The sequence below is a fragment of the Ziziphus jujuba genome, chromosome 1 (assembly GCF_031755915.1).
Source record: "Ziziphus jujuba cultivar Dongzao chromosome 1, ASM3175591v1".
Taxonomy (NCBI): domain Eukaryota; kingdom Viridiplantae; phylum Streptophyta; class Magnoliopsida; order Rosales; family Rhamnaceae; genus Ziziphus; species Ziziphus jujuba.
This window is the reverse complement of record NC_083379.1, coordinates 1,192,925-1,209,127: the sequence shown is the minus strand read 5'-3', so window position 1 is coordinate 1,209,127 and position 16,203 is coordinate 1,192,925. Positions and strand designations below refer to the sequence as shown.

General features: G+C 33.4%; 2 protein-coding genes across 2 annotated transcripts; one reads left to right on the top strand and one right to left on the bottom strand.

Annotated features, from left to right (window-relative positions):
* The first annotated feature begins 1,287 nt into the window (after positions 1 to 1,287).
* Positions 1,288 to 7,416, top strand: LOC107422864 (NADPH--cytochrome P450 reductase 1). Its single transcript, XM_016032707.4, has 18 exons — positions 1,288 to 1,906; positions 2,031 to 2,090; positions 2,243 to 2,319; positions 2,427 to 2,484; positions 2,615 to 2,698; positions 2,802 to 2,838; positions 3,795 to 3,864; positions 3,975 to 4,169; positions 4,265 to 4,357; positions 4,585 to 4,810; positions 4,915 to 4,998; positions 5,083 to 5,234; positions 5,476 to 5,572; positions 5,874 to 6,023; positions 6,123 to 6,200; positions 6,309 to 6,431; positions 6,551 to 6,664; positions 6,943 to 7,416. The coding sequence occupies exons 1-18, from the start codon at positions 1,553 to 1,555 to the stop codon at positions 7,021 to 7,023; spliced, it is 2,133 nt and encodes a 710-aa protein (XP_015888193.3). The 5' UTR covers positions 1,288 to 1,552; the 3' UTR covers positions 7,024 to 7,416.
* Positions 7,417 to 11,521: 4,105 nt separating this feature from the next.
* LOC107418828 (probable small nuclear ribonucleoprotein F) lies at positions 11,522 to 14,298 on the bottom strand. Its single transcript, XM_048469050.2, has 5 exons — positions 14,175 to 14,298; positions 13,765 to 13,852; positions 13,604 to 13,641; positions 13,177 to 13,241; positions 11,522 to 11,848 (listed from the first exon to the last, which is right to left on the bottom strand). The coding sequence occupies exons 1-5, from the start codon at positions 14,178 to 14,180 to the stop codon at positions 11,779 to 11,781; spliced, it is 267 nt and encodes an 88-aa protein (XP_048325007.1). The 5' UTR covers positions 14,181 to 14,298; the 3' UTR covers positions 11,522 to 11,778.
* Between the last annotated feature and the right edge of the window lie 1,905 nt (positions 14,299 to 16,203).

Genomic DNA, 16,203 nt, shown 5'->3' with positions numbered 1-16,203 from the left:
ATAAGAAAAAGATTCATACTATTCATTAACAAACACGGGATTTGAATGTATCATTGATTAGTATGTCTTCTAATTTCGAATTATTATTATTATTATTTTTTTGGCAATGTGATAAAACTTGAACTCGTTAAATTTTCAAAGTTGAAGAAAGGAACTCCATGAAACTGACATAGAGAAAAAAGAAAAAATGCTAGACCAATGTAAAGATTGTCAAAATGTCATAGATTATTAAATAATAGTTAAATTGTTTTTAAAAAATATATAATTAAATAATTATTAAAAAGCAATATTAATTATTAATTGTGGTTTGAATAAATTTATGAAGCACTAATAAAGTGACATATGAAAAAGTAAATAGGAGCAAGCATTGTCCTAATAAAATTCAATATAATTATTACAAATTCTTTGAAGAGGTTGTTCGTGCAACTTGTCAAAGCTTCACTTCAGTCTTTATAGGTCAGTTCATCTATCATTCCTTACTTGAGTTGCTACGAATTAGCTCTCTTTTGAGATTTTTAAACCCCAGTTTTAAAGATTCTAATCCATAACCATTTACTTGAAAATACAGTAAACTTTTTTTTTTTTTTTTTACCATTAATCTATCTCCAATTAAAAAAATTCATATTTATTCACCACATTGTAAAATTTAAAAAAAAAAAAAAAACATTTCAAATAAGTTATTGGATTCAGAATTTCATATAGATTCTCTTTTTTATTTTCAATATTTCAATTATAATAATCTCAAAATTCTCCTCCTCCGCACATGTGTCAGTGCTCTCTATTCTCGATTTTAAAATATATATATATATATATATTAATAAAAATACAATTAAGCCATCGAAGTCATAAAGAAATGAAAAAATAATAAAAAATCAACCACGAGGGAGGAAGGTAAGCACAAGGTTGAACCAGAACTACAACTAAAAACTTGAAAAAAGTGGAGAGAAGAAAAATATGGTATTTGGATATTTTTTTTTTAATGAGGTTATTCCGTGTACAGAAGATGACAGAGAAGGGCATTACTGGCACATGGAGGAAAAATTAACCAACAATTAAATAAATGAAAAACATGAGGGGGAGAGAGAGAGAGAGAGAAGTTAACCATGGTTAAGGGAGCAATAAGCAGAGAAGGGGGGGAGGTAGGTGGGTTTGACTAGTCTGGTTTGGTAGGCGTTGGTTCGGTCACACATGGTCACGCGCGCAAACACGCACCCAAAAAAAAAATAATAATAAAAAATAAAAATAAAAACTCTCATATTCAGTCTGCTTCCCCCACCCTCACATTTTTCTCTGCGTATATAAACCCCTTCTCCTTCCTCGTCTACCCTTCAGTCTCTCTTTCTTTCTCTCTCTCCAACCACCACACCCGCTTTTTGGCCCCGAGAGACACCCACAACACAAACTTCCTCCCCTACCCTTCGCCGGATTCCGAACTCATTGCCGGTTTTCCGATCTTGTTGCCGACTTGGAAAGCACTAGAATTTTTGCAAAAGTTGTGGTTAATTTATTTATTTATTTATTCATATTTATATATTTTTGGTAAGGAACCACCATGCAATCCGAGTCGTCGAGCACAATGAAGGTTTCGCCTCTGGATCTGTTAGCGGCGATTATAAGGGGAAAAGTCGACCCGTCGAACGTCTCGTCGGAATCGGCCGGCGCTGAGGTCGCGTCGATTATATTGGAGAACCGTGAGTTCGTTACGATCTTGACGACTTCTATTGCGGTTTTGATCGGGTGTGTGGTTGCGTTGCTGTGGCGGCGATCGAGTAGTCAGAAGCCTAAGGTAGCTGAGCCTCCTAAGCCGTTGATCGTACAGGTACCTGAGGTTGAGGTCGATGATGGAAAAAAGAAGGTCACCGTTTTCTTCGGTACGCAGACTGGTACAGCTGAAGGTTTCGCTAAGGTACGGTCATTAGCTATATATGCTTTTTTTTTTTTTTTGGGTAATAATTTTAAAATTTCGTCTTCTTTTGTGTCTTTTATTCGCGGTTTTGACTCGTTAGTGGTGATTTTATTGGAAAATATAGGCGTTCGCTGAGGAAGCTAAAGCTCGGTATGAGAAAGCCACGTTTAAAGTTATTGATTTGGTATGGTTGACTTTCTGAGAAAGCTTTATTGGTTTTGACAAAAAAAATAAAAACAAAAAAAAACAAAAAAAAGAACTTTGAATTTTTTTTTTTTTTCTCTGTTACTAGTATTTATGCAATTGATTTTTTTAAGTTCTGATCTTTAACTTAAGGATGATTATGCTGGCGATGACGAAGAATACGAGGAGAAATTTAAGAAAGAGAGTTTGGCAATCTTTTTCTTGGCCACGTGAGTTTCGGTTCTCAACGCAATTGCATGATCGTTTGGAGGTCTTTTTTAAACTTTGATGGTTTATTTTTGGGTTTGATTTGTGACTTCTTTGATTGGATACACAGATATGGTGATGGTGAGCCAACAGACAATGCCGCAAGGTTTTACAAATGGTTCGCAGAGGTAACCGAATTTTACTGCTATATATATATATATATATATATTACGTGTTTCTGCTTGAAAGAAAAGTGAATCCAGATTCTGGGTTGTTATTTTTGGCCATCCTCGTTTAATGTATGTATATTTGGTATAGGGTAAAGAGAGAGGGGAATGGCTTCAGAATCTGCAGTACGCAGTGTTTGGTCTTGGAAACAGGCAGTATGAGCATTTCAACAAGGTTTGGGATAATATTTTAATTGGGTATTTTTATTCTATTGGTGCGTTTTTGCCTATTATATTCCTCAATATATAATTTCTTTTTTTGTCGATTTGCTCAACAGGTTGCCAAGGTAGTGGATGACATCCTTACTGAGCAGGGTATGCTTTTTTGCCCAATTTTCACGAATAGCTATAATAGATTATGGATTTTGTGATGTTTTAGTTTATGGAAAATCTTTCATTGTCGTTGTAATGCTATGGTACTTAGCTTCATAAAATACAAAGCTAACCTTTAAGTTGCATTTTCTCTTTCCTTTATCCTCATCTGCAAGTGGAATTTATGTTCCATGTGCTTACTTTTTGGACCCTTTTTTTCTAAAAGAAAAGGTCGAGTGCTTTTTAGAGTAGCTTAGAGTGCTTGTTCTTTTCCTTTTAAGTTGCTTACCTTTTTCTTTTCCTTTAACTTAGCTTCATAAAATACAAAGTTAATCTTTAAGTTGCATTTTCTTTTCCTTTTGTCCTTATCTGCAAATGGAATCTATGTTCTATTGTCATTTATAATGGAAAATCATACCAGCTATATGGTTATCGCAATGGTAATTGCAGAACCATTATAATCAGGATTTATTCAAATTCTTTCTTAGTAGCCTTAATATTGTTGCCCTTGATTTGGATATATTTCCAATCAATACCTGTCATCATTTGATTTGACTTGTTTTGTCATTTAGTGTCAAGTAGGTCCAAGAATTGGAAAATGATCTTTTGTTCATAGATTAACTAGTAATCATGAATTTTGAAATGCTGTTGCAAATTTTCTTGTAACCAGGGGGAATCTAATTCACCTGATGGTTGAAAATGATCAATTATTGTCCTGTGTGCAGTTTCTAGTAGTAGCGATTGGATGAGTTATTTAATTCAAAGTTAGTAAATATCTAAAGCTCAAAATGATTATTATGTATTGATACTTTTTAAATGTTTTCAAGTAGCTTTTACCGTCCCGGCAGCAGCTTGATGCATTTAGGGGTTTGGTATTATAATTGCATTGCAGATGTATTGTTAATCTGTTATTTATTAGGATTACAATCAAATAACTTGAGTTGTTTCTTGCATTTCAGGTGCTAAGCGTCTTGTTCCAGTGGGTCTTGGTGATGATGATCAATGCATAGAGGATGACTTCACCGCATGGTATTGAGAACTTTAAAATTCCTTCTTTAAACAACTGTGTATATTTCCTTTGTACTCTGTTAAGAAATTACAATAAAGCATTATTTTCTGAATTTCTGATGCTATTGTAGGCGAGAATTGGTATGGCCTGAGTTCGATCAGTTGCTTCGAGATGAGGATGGTACTACAACTGTTTCTACCCCTTACACTGCTGCTGTATTAGAATATAGGGTTGTGTTCCACGATCCTATTGATGCATCACAAGAGAATAAGAGCTGGAGTAATGCAAATGGTCATGCTGTCTATGATGCTCAGCATCCATGCCGGTATGGCAGGAATTAAACTGTTTTTATACTCTGTTTTTAACTTATCCTTTATACTTACCTTTTATAGTCTGACATATCTGTTTCACTTCATGAAGGGCTAACGTAGCTGTTAGAAAGGAGCTTCACACTCCTGCATCTGATCGTTCTTGTACCCATCTTGAATTCGACATTTCGGGCACTGGTCTTTCGTAAGTTGCTTTGCCTACTTACTGGACTTTTCTAAGTTGCTTTCCAGAGTTTGGGTATAATTTATACTAATGAATTGATGACATAGGTTTTGTCCATTTCTATTTTTCTTTGTTACTTAACATGAGGAGCTATTTGCGGGTATAATAGGAAAGGTGCAAAGTGGATAGGCATGCATTGATAATGCATAAGCATGTGTTTATATTCTTTTCCTTGTTTTCACTTTCAGATATGAGACAGGGGATCATGTTGGTGTTTACTGTGAGAATCTTAGTGAAACTGTGGAAGAGGCACTGAATTTATTGGGTTTGTCACCTGACACATTCTTTTCCATCCATACTGATAACGAGGATGGCACACCACTTGGTGGTAGTTCTTTGCCGCCACCTTTTGCGCCCTGCACTTTAAGAACTGCTCTGTTTCGATATGCAGATCTCTTAAATTCTCCCAAAAAGGTTGGTTTCCTTTGATTTAGGCTCACATTTTATTTATTTTCAGATTTAAATGCAAATTTTTATCTCCCTGAATGATTAATAATTATTATGCATTTATTTTCCAGTCCGCCTTAGTTGCTTTAGCAGCTCATGCTTCTGATCCAACTGAAGCTGATCGCTTAAGATATCTTGCATCACCTGCTGGGAAGGTTGTAAATCTTATCCACTTTATGTGTATACTTTAATGAAACGTCATCTTCGGCATCTGTAATTTTTATTGGAAATTCATGTAGGAAGAATATTCTCAATGGGTAGTTGCTAGTCAGAGAAGTCTCCTTGAGGTCATGGCTGCATTCCCTTCAGCCAAGCCCCCACTTGGTGTATTCTTTGCTGCAGTTGCGCCACGCTTGCAGCCTAGATACTACTCAATCTCATCATCCCCAAGGTAGATGTCCTTATTCCTCCTGAATTTCCCTTTCCATGGTTTTGGTAACTCGAGTATTGGAGCCAGACTGAACTATAATTGCCACTGTAATATTTGCTCTGTTAGACATAATTTGTGTTACCAGGAAAATTTATCAATTATGGCTGTTGCTCTCTTCCCAACTTTCTTTAGATGCAGGCATATCTTGTTTTTCCAGATTTACATAATCCCTGTACTTACCCTTAAATATATTCTCATACAGGATGGCTCCTTCAAGGATTCATGTTACTTGTGCGTTAGTTTATGAGAAAACACCAGCTGGCAGAATTCACAAAGGAGTGTGTTCTACATGGATGAAGGTAATTCTCTTTATGTGTTTTTGGTTTGTTTAGATTAGAGCTTGGAGAGCAAATTAGACGCTGAGGGGACTAATTGGCAAAAAGTTTTGTACTTGAGTAGATTTAAATGTGTGAAGTTATTCTAAGCGGTTGACTGTTTTGTTAATCCATATATCCTTTATATGTTAGCTTTTCAGTTACTATTTTTCTGTATCACTCTACTTAGTGATGTGATTTGTGAAATGTGACTTGCAGTATTAGTTAGATTTAAATTGAGACTTAACCTTTTTCTTTTCTCCTTCCTTATTTGGGCCCTTTTTAGAACTCTGTGCCTTTGGAGAAGAGCCTTGAATGCAGTTGGGCACCTATTTTTGTTAGGCAATCAAGTTTCAAACTCCCTTCTGATACTAAAGTACCCATAATCATGATTGGCCCTGGCACTGGATTGGCTCCTTTCAGGGGTTTCCTGCAGGTATCATATAAACAGACTGGTCTATTTACTTTTCTTATTCCTTACATGACATCAAAAGAATCCGAGTAATGCAAAATATTTGTCGATTTATGTCTTCAGGAAAGACAGGCTCTTAAAGAATCTGGATCGGAATTGGGACCTGCCATTTTATTCTTTGGGTGCAGAAATCGTAGAACGGTAAGTGATCCTTAACCGGATTTATGGAGATGGTGTCCAATGCCTGATGGGTGGTTGGTTGTTTATGTAATTCGATTGCAAAGTTTGAATATTCCTAATCTATTGCAGGATTACATTTATGAAGATGAGCTGAACAACTTTGTTGAGACCGGTGTAGTTTCTGAGCTGGTTGTTGCATTCTCACGTGAAGGACCCACCAAGGAGTATGTGCAGCATAAAATGGTGGAGAAGGTAATACCACCTACTTCATCCTCCTTGGTGTTTAAGGGATTTGACAGACTTAATTTATAATTGTTAAATATGTAAATTGTATATTACTTAGAAACATAACATGTTTTCTCTGTTTTCAGGCCTCAGAAATCTGGAACATGATATCCCAGGGAGGTTATTTGTATGTATGTGGTGATGCCAAGGGCATGGCTAGGGATGTCCACCGCACTCTTCATACTATCGTGCAGGAACAGGTATGTTCATATGTGTGATTAATACAAGAGGTACAACCTGTGGGTAGCTAACATTTGGTAATAATTGCCACCAACTTACTAAGATGGTGGCATTATTAAGATGTTACAACAACCCATAAACCATATTTTGTGGATAGAAACAATAAACCGAGCAAAAAGCCAGGGAGTTGTCTTTTGTCCTAAAAGAATCCCTTTTATTGGTTGCTTCTGGCTTGTTGTTTTTCATATCTCCTAGACTTGGGCTAATTTTACTAATCAAGTCTTCTTGTATATTTCAGGGATCCCTAGACAGCTCCAAAGCGGAGAGCATGGTGAAAAATCTGCAAATGACCGGCAGGTATCTGCGTGATGTCTGGTGATAGCTTTACTCTCTGTAACCATGGGGAGAACAATGTACACCATATAAAATATTTGCCAAACACAACTTGCTGGGATGAAAGAAATTTGCAAGACGGCGCAATTTATAATGCCCTTCCCTTTCACCCTTGAAAGTATTGCCATCATCACAATTGGTTATGAGATTCTTTGACTTCCGATGCGAAGGATTTTTTTGTTCATGTAATTTATATATATACATATATAATAATATTATCACTTGGGGATAGTTTATGGAGGACTAATTTTTCCTTGTAAGAACCAACAAGAAAGGTTCAAATGACAAAAATGGTGATGTTCTTGTTTTGCTATATGTAATTGTATTACATGGACATTTTATGTTGAAGTTTGGTATGGAAAGTAATCATTTCCTGCTATTTACAGCTCTTTTTCGAATCTAAATTGTAATGTTTGCAACATTATGAAGTAATATCATTTTTATCGAACAAGTCAAATGGAAAGGAAGAGAAAATGAAAAATTTAAACGACTATTTTGTCGGGTATTTGCCGTGGATTGGATGAAATTAAGAAAATGAAATCTCGTGGATGGTTTCGGGGTGATTAAAGAAGTAATTCAGATGAGCTCCTAGTAAATCTTAATCAAAACATGATCAATATGACCTGTGTACATGTAGCGTTAACGAACATGAACAGGAGAGTTTATATATGAATAATATAGTCATAGCGTCGATTAAAGAATCTAAGAATTTGAAAGACCAGATTTGATCAAGTGTTTGCCCGTGCCAAAGAAAGGAGGATAACATGTTTTAATTTAAAAATAATACAAATTCAACATGACAGAATAATAAAGTTGAAGCAAAAAGACCGCAATGTGACAACTAAGAAGCAGATCTTTGACAATTCATACTTGTGGCTTCGTTTTATCTTCACATCTGTAATAAACATTGGAGGAAGAGATCTTCTATTTAAAATATGAAAAAAAGTAGAGAGAGACACAATGAATACAGCATTAGCTGAAGAGAGGCGTATATTTTACTGGTTAAACAGAACAGCAACTTTTAAATGGTTTTTTGACATTCCACATCGTTATGACGGTAAAGTTTAAAATAACCAGGTCAAGTGGCACGACACAAACCAACCCCAATTTAATTTTGTTTGATGTTTGTCGCATTCAATTATTATATTTGATGGGGTGGGTAGATCTAGAATGCTTATCTTCTATTAAGCCCTTGTATGTATAATGAATTCCATACTTGACAGGTTTGTTGACAAGGTAAGGGAGAATGAATTTGGACCAAAATATCCTTGCAAATGCTTCTAACCTTTCTTTTCTTTTTCTTTTTTTTTAATAAAATTTCTAGAGTTACTTTAGGGATGGGAGGGGGTAGTTGGGCTTAGGTTGGCGAGATTTCCTTTTAGGAGATGAACCAATTAAAAATGTTGCCAAAAAGGGACACTCAAAATTGATAAATGGATATAAAAGGTCAAAAGGTAGGAAACGTAAGCACTTGCACGTCTACTCCTTACATATTATCGTTGTTGTTGGTATTTGATAACTTGTAAGGGCATGCCTTTCCATTTACCCTTTTTTGTTCATTTGCTCGTTAATCTCATACCAGTGTCAGTGTGACGTCGTATTGACATAAGTAAAGTATAGGCTACATGTAAGCTTTTTCTTCCTTTGCTTAATAAAAAATAAGAAATAAAAATTATTTTTTTCTTCCTTTATTTGTTTTGGTTGGTTTAGAGTATGGCGACTTAAAACATCATTCAATTTATAAAGCCCACCAAGTTACATGATGGTGTAAGTTTGAATTTAGGTACCTAAATTTGTATTTGAAAAAAAAAAAAATGAAAATTTTTATCCTCGAAATGACAGAAGGATTTATGTCCGTAAACTAGCGGTCGTCAATATTTTATCTTCACATGCATCACGGCCAATCTTTTTTCTATTTTTGGGTGTTAAAAAAATGTAAATAGTGCCACCTTTTTTTTAACTTAATGGTGGAGAAGTGAGGGGACATTGAATCATGTGAACCATAATCAAGTAGCGCTTTAATATAAGGCTTTTTTTTCTTCAAAATAATGACAATAATAATAATAACAATAATAATAATAATAATATAAGGGTTACTGAAAATAAAGTGAATAGGTGAAGCATTTGAGGGGTTGGTGAAATATTAAACAAGCTTTGGAAGCCCTCCATCGACAATGACATTGACAATATGGGTATTTAATTTTCCACCACAAAAACCAAGCAAAACAATAAAGTCCCATCATTAGTGACTATATACACTCAACAATGGGTACGGTGACACCGAAGTTTGCTCATGCTGTGTCGTGGATTTATGCTTCACCTTTACAAGGTGACCATAAAATTAGTGGTCTGTATTTCAGGTTCTAAATAGATGCAGAATATTCTACATGGTCTCCTATACTGGCTCAAGTTTCTGATAACCCAAAAGTGGGACAGGATAGACCCATTTTCAAGTTCTGGTTAAAATTTAAAAAGTAAATTGTTAAGATCAGTATAGATGTGTTGGACATGGATCCTCTGTTCCCATTTGGTGTTCTTTTTTCTGTTTTTTCAATTAAAAGTGGACATATATTATCTAAAAATATAAAAAAAAAACAAAAATTTTATTGCCGTTGGTCTCTCTTCTATTATACTGTCTGTCTTTTGGTTTTTTCATTTCTAACGTTTTATTTCATCAGTTAAATTATCTATAAACAAATTTTGTTGGTTTTAACAATTTTAAATTTGCTTACAATCTTCATGTGTCGATCCCACGAATGGCTCCCAACCACTGAGCAGCCATATCTGAAAAACCATAAAAGAAATGGAAACAGAAAAATAAAGGGGAAGAAAAATTTCACCATACAGACCATTGTTGCAGTAACTGAGAGGGTTATGCCACTAAATGTCCTAAAATTATATAATTGATTTGGTTTTTAATCATGATCCATGAGTGTGAATTGAGTGATTAAAAAAAATCATGGGTGTGCAATACAGAAAAAGTATAAACGGTTTGCAAATATAATTAAAAAGTAACTTGCAGATTCAATTGCGGAAGAGAAAATGGAAAAAACGACAGGAAAGGAATACTATTTTCTAAAAAATTATTTAAATGAGATGATAATCCCTCAATGGGTAGACAGGAAAAGAGACATGGAAGGATAGAAGATCTGCATCCAGATGTGTTAATCATTTTAGTCTGGAAGTTCATTAAATCTTTACACGATTATCTTAACTACACAATCTGACTAACAAATTAAATAAAAAAAAATAAAAATTTAATGCCTCGTTTCGTACTGTTTATATTAGTTTTAAGTTATTTATAATCAGTCTGTGTTTTATATGATAGTTAGGTTTCTTATAGTTTTTTATTTTTGGTGAATAATAACGGTTTCTTATTAGCTACAAGTTTAATTAATAATATTATAAAACACTAAGTCAAAATGTTTATATAGTTAAACGTTACAATATAAGCCCCAAAGTGTTATTTAGCGATGTCAGTGTTCAAGAACCAAAATGAAAATGGTTTATTTTCATCAGTAGCTTTTAGTGTTTTGCGGAAGTGAATTTATTTTCTTAAATTTGAACTTTATCTTTTCTCTTAAATTTGAACTTTTATTTTATTTTATTTTATTTGCTGGTAAGATTCGAATCCAGCTCATAGTTGACACCTCTAACCACCAGAACTACCATACGAGCTCAATTTGAACTTTGATCTTTTGTTTCCTTTTTTTGGGATATTATTTCCAACATAATATCGAATAAGTCATTTTCCTACTTGTTTTGTTATATGCAAAGTCATAAATGAATGATAAAAGACAAATTGCAGGTGACAAAATTCTACAATTATGACATAGGCTTCTCAATTTGCAATTCAGTTATGTTAATAAAATCATTCTACAATTTATTTTTTTTTCCTTGTACATTGATCCAATAAGCAATCAATCCATAACAACAACAAAGTAGAATTGTTATTCCAACTGCTAAAGGTATATTATTGCATATTTTGTTTCTAATTTTGTAGAACAATAATAAATTATTATAATAATAAATCTTTATCAATCAGACCAACAAGAATGACCACCATCCCTACCTTAATATTATTTGCTTGTGCAGCACCTTAGCAAACCTGAAACTTGAATTATCCATCCAAATAAAGAATTGAGATTTCTGCTCGATGGAGAAGCAACGATGCAACAATAGGCGATTAAATCGTCAAAGTTATTTCCTCGAATTGTTTTTTAACCCCATGTTCTAACATCAACAAGCATACATATCAGATACAGAAATATATTTAGTTAAAAAAAAAAGATGCTGAAATATACGACAGCGAATGCAAAAAGAAGCCCAAAAGCGCCGGTTCAGTGATCCTAATCTTCAGAATGAAATGAAATAAATTTCTTCTATATTGCTTTGTATGCAAGGACGACTGCAAATTAGATAAAACTTTTGGATGCAATGAAAAAACAATGTCTACATATATCATAAAACTAACAAAAAACAGATGATCTACAATGGCGCCATCCACATTGCATGCAACCGAAATATTGTATTGACACTGTTTAAATTGTTAGTGCCCTTTAAATAGCATGGTAGCAGGGTAGCAAAGCATGTTAAACATCCAACAGAAATCTACATACAAATACAAAGTAACCCCCATATGTCGAAGGAAGCAAAGTAAAAAAGGAAAATGGAAAATATAATACTGATTAATGCCTCGAGCAACCAAAGTCTAGGTAAGTTTTACTACAAGGTCCGCTTTTTAGTCTCGCTCAGCATCTTCAATTTCTTCATCCTCTGGTACTCCACGAAGATAGAGAACATTGTTACATCTGCAAAAGAAAATTAGAACACTTGGTAAGTCTTTGAACAAGAGTCTTCCAACATATTTTTGACTTCTGGATGAAGACAACAAGACAGGTTACATCAATGTGGTAAGAAGCAAAGAGACTACTCTGTTTAAATGTTCAATTACAGTTAATCTAATTCAGTGAAATAGAGTCCGAAACAAACTAGAGGCACTGCAAAAGAAACAGAATAACAACTAGGAGCTACTCATCATATTCCACGTTCACTTTTTTAATCAATTTTTGGAATCAAAAGCTTGCCTGGAACAACACACTTTAGAACCATCTCTAATATGCAAATATTTCATGAGTTAAAATTCAAAGATGTATCATGCATGATGCCGCCACTGTGACCAACATAAACAACAAGAGGATGAGTAGATGTTAGTGACAAATACACCCCATCAAATTTTGTGGCAAGTAATTGCTTTCTATCTTATTTACTAGTCTCTGATTGTCAAGTGGTCAAATAAACTAAGAACGAAGACTTAGATATTTTGGTGAATTCCAACCTACTTGAAAGACAATTTTACCAATAACAAGCTTAGGAAATAAGTTTTATATTTCATTGAGTAATTCTTAATATATTTAGTAATTCATTTAATAAGGAAGCTTTTACAATAGGAATGTATGTATCATAGAACAGAAAGTACAACACGGGAGAACACAGTTGAAGAAACATGCAGTGTATTATGACAAGATGCACGAATAAAATGACAACAAGTGACAACTCCAGACGAAGGTTCTATGAATGGACAAAGAGAGTACATCACGTAGTAACATGGTGCCAAGGGCAAGTCCTAAGTGCCACCAGCAGACCCAGATAATTAAAACAGAAAAAAAAATTATAAACACAACATAAGTTGAAACCACACTTTTATAAGCCTCAGCTCCTCTATTTTGTAGTGATACTAATTAGTTAGTACAAACACTTTGACATAGAGAAAGAAATAATATTCTTTTTATCACAATCAACTGTTTTGTATAGAAACAAAACCCAGGGAGGATGACACCTTGTTCATTGTGTCGAAAACATGGAAAAACACCAGCAAACTTAAACATATTACGATAACTCAAACTTCAACAGCTAAAAACCCACTGAATTTCTCCTTTTCTCCATTTTCCCCGCCACCAAAAGGGATCACCATAATATCTCCTTATGCCATATATCTAGTTCGTAGACATCCACTATTATATATGCTACAATCTACTAAAGGCAAATACACCTTCAAGTTGGTATGCAGGGCATGCTGACATATTTCAATTCCAAGAAAGGATATACTTGACGAAAATAAGTATATGGAGGTAGTTACCTTATCAAAATCTCACCCAGATTTCCAGAGAATTGTCCATCAATATACTCTTCAGTGTTAGCCAACTGCAGATAATATTTCATTTGGTCAAATAAAGCGAGCCAAGTGCAGGAAAATAACTAAAAATTTGCCTCCAAACAAAGATAGGCGAAAAACCAGTTAACCGACAACTTCCTCTCCAATATTAATCAAAACTACCATGCTGTCATAATAATTAATCAAACAACAGCGCTATATCAATAACACCATTTGTTTTTCCTTTCTCTTTTCTGAGTAGAAATGTCAAAACGTATCCAATCACATAGATTGGCACAATAACATATAAAACAGAAGAGGACTTAGAAGCAACAAAAGCGAGTGCTTATTAAAATAGCAAACATAACAAACATCTTCGAAGTAAACTAGCAATGGATTTTGGAAATAGTACCTGCAAGTTCATGTATGAATCTACTGAGACAAGAAAACCTGAAGAAAACACCGTAGAAAAAGAGGATAGCACAGAAAACGATCATGGAAAATAAGTTATAAAAAAAAAAAAAAAGAAATCAAGTAAAAGAAGAAAAACAAAAGCCAACAATATCAACAAACCTTTGTACTCCATTCCCCACTTGAGTTTCACAGCCACCGTCTTTCCAGTCAAATTGTTCAAGAAAGGTTTCGGGTTAACGGGTATCGTCTGCGAAATAGGCATAAAAATCTCATAAATATTCACTTTACTTATTCCATTTAAAAAATACATATATATATATATATATATATATATAAAACCCTAAGGCAACAGACAAGAACGAACTTCAAAGAAACTACAATAATCGGTTTTTTTTTTTTTCTCAGTATCCAAACAATGTTTTAATGGATTCGCAGATACAATTTAACACACATGGAAAACCATAAAAAAAAAAAAAAAAAACTACAAAAAAATTCTTCAGCAAAAGCATATAAGTATATATATTGTAAGTAAATGTGAGAGGAAGTAGATGTCAATATAAGAAACTCACAGCCATTGAAGAGAGGAAATGGTAGAAAAGTAGAGCCGAATGCGCGTCTTTTCTCTGCTCTGCTTGGCTCTTCAAGATCGTCGAGGGTTTTAGGGTTTTTACGCACCATTGAAACGGTTAAAAGGATCAGTTGGGTTGGGCCTAGTTATAGAACAGTGGATGGTTGGGCTTTTATCTTTTGGTAAATTGGGTTGGGCTTTTTTGTTTTTGCTGGGTTGTTGTTTACTGTAACTAACAATCTAAATCATCCTACCCATATTATGTTCTTTTTTCAATTAACAGGGGGAAAAAAAAACAAAAAGGCTCTTCTTTGAATTTTTTCACACTTTTTTTTTTTTTGTTCTTTTAGAACGCTCCAGAAAAAGATTCAATATATATATATATATATAAAAAGACATAGTAATTATTTTTATTATCAATAAAGGGACAACAAAATGAAAAAAAATAAAATAAAAAAATGAATAAAATTTGGGACACAAAGGATTTACAAATAGGATGATTAGTTGACTTTCCTAAACTGGATATTTGTATGAAAGCCATATACATTTCCTGTTTGAGTTGAAAATTGGGATTAATTCCAAATGGTTTTACAATGATAAGATTTTTAATCTATTAACTTGTTAATAGAGGTTGAATGCTGGATCCACATATAGCTCCTTGGTTTTTATTTCTTCCTACAAATATATTATTTATTTAGCTTTTGTTTTCAGGGACAAAATGCTCAATCAATTAGTGAACGAGTGTTAAATTATTAGATCTTAAAAAAAAAAAACACTAATAGTAATCCAAGCAAGTGATAAAATTATAATATCTGTTTTCCATTTACTTCTCAAAAGTAATGTTGCTAATTGTGATTGGAGAAATTTTCACATTTTCACAAAATGCGCCAGTCACACAGTTAATAAATCCAAGTTATATATGTACGCAATAATGGTTTTACTGGCAAATTGAAATGGCACAAAAATCCAGAGACCTTGTAATCCCAAGATAGGAACTTTTAAGACAGAAATAATCCCTAGATGGACATGCAATGCAAGAGCAAGAGTTTGGTTTTAAATGTTGAGAAAGTCAATGAGTCATCTTTACGCTTTTACATTAAACCCAACCCAACCCAACCCAACCCAATTAGTAATAAATTGGATTGTCATATTTATGGAGAAATTAAAGTATGTATTTATTACATGTATATAAAAAATTTCTTATGTAACATTTCTAACCTTATATATATGGAGCAACATTGACGTGATGTGGTTTTATACTAAAATAATATATCACATAGGAAATAGATATGTGTATCTCCAAATAGAAATGTGATATATGAAAAATAACATGCCAAATAAGCAAATGTATACATTGCTTTAAAAAAATTGCTATCCAATAATGATGTGCAAAATGAATATCCATGGCATAGATATTATTAAAGTAAATACTTTTAAATGCTCCGATATATATTGTCTTTTCATTAAAAATAAAAAATTTTTAATAAAAGAAAGATTAATAAAATATATAATTAATTAACAATGTTTTTGAACAGTATTATTAAAAAAAAAATGAATTGGCTTTTAATACATTAAATATTCATGCATGCGAGTTAGATACCAACACTGTTCAGTTTTATATTACATAAACAACAATTTATATCAATTATTGAAAATGTTCTGACAACTCCTCATAAATCCCCTTGGGGAATCCTTACCATGTCAAATCTCTTGCATTCTTTGTTATTTCCTCATTATACAAATTCACATTCTAATCTAACTATCAAATCCGATTTGAAACTTATGGAAATGTTATGTGTATTTAGAACTCACAAAACTCGATGATAAGGCCGAAAAACTTGACTGTCAACAGCAGCTGTTTAAAAGAGACCCAAAAAAGGAAAAAAGAAAAAAAGTTTCAGGTGTTTGAAAAGGAGTTTGTTTAAAGTAATTAATCAACAAGTTTCAAGATAAGGATAAGTCTAAGTGGTTTGAAGTTATAATAACTCACATAGGTCAAAAAATCCAACTGATTCTGGCAAGTTACTAGA

Excerpts from the sequence above, each read along its gene's own strand:
- LOC107422864 (XM_016032707.4), top strand. The coding sequence starts at position 1,553 with ATGCAATCCGAGTCGTCGAGCACAATGAAGGTTTCGCCTCTGGATCTG. Across the intron at positions 4,999-5,082 it reads TTGCATCACCTGCTGGGAAG|GAAGAATATTCTCAATGGGT; the intron begins GTTGTAAATCTT and ends AAATTCATGTAG. Across the intron at positions 6,665-6,942 it reads ATACTATCGTGCAGGAACAG|GGATCCCTAGACAGCTCCAA; the intron begins GTATGTTCATAT and ends TGTATATTTCAG.
- LOC107418828 (XM_048469050.2), bottom strand. Across the intron at positions 13,642-13,764 it reads GTGGGGAATGGAGTACAAAG|GTTTTCTTGTCTCAGTAGAT; the intron begins GTTTGTTGATAT and ends TGTTTTCTTCAG. Across the intron at positions 11,849-13,176 it reads CTGGGTGAGATTTTGATAAG|ATGTAACAATGTTCTCTATC; the intron begins GTAACTACCTCC and ends TTTCTTTTGCAG.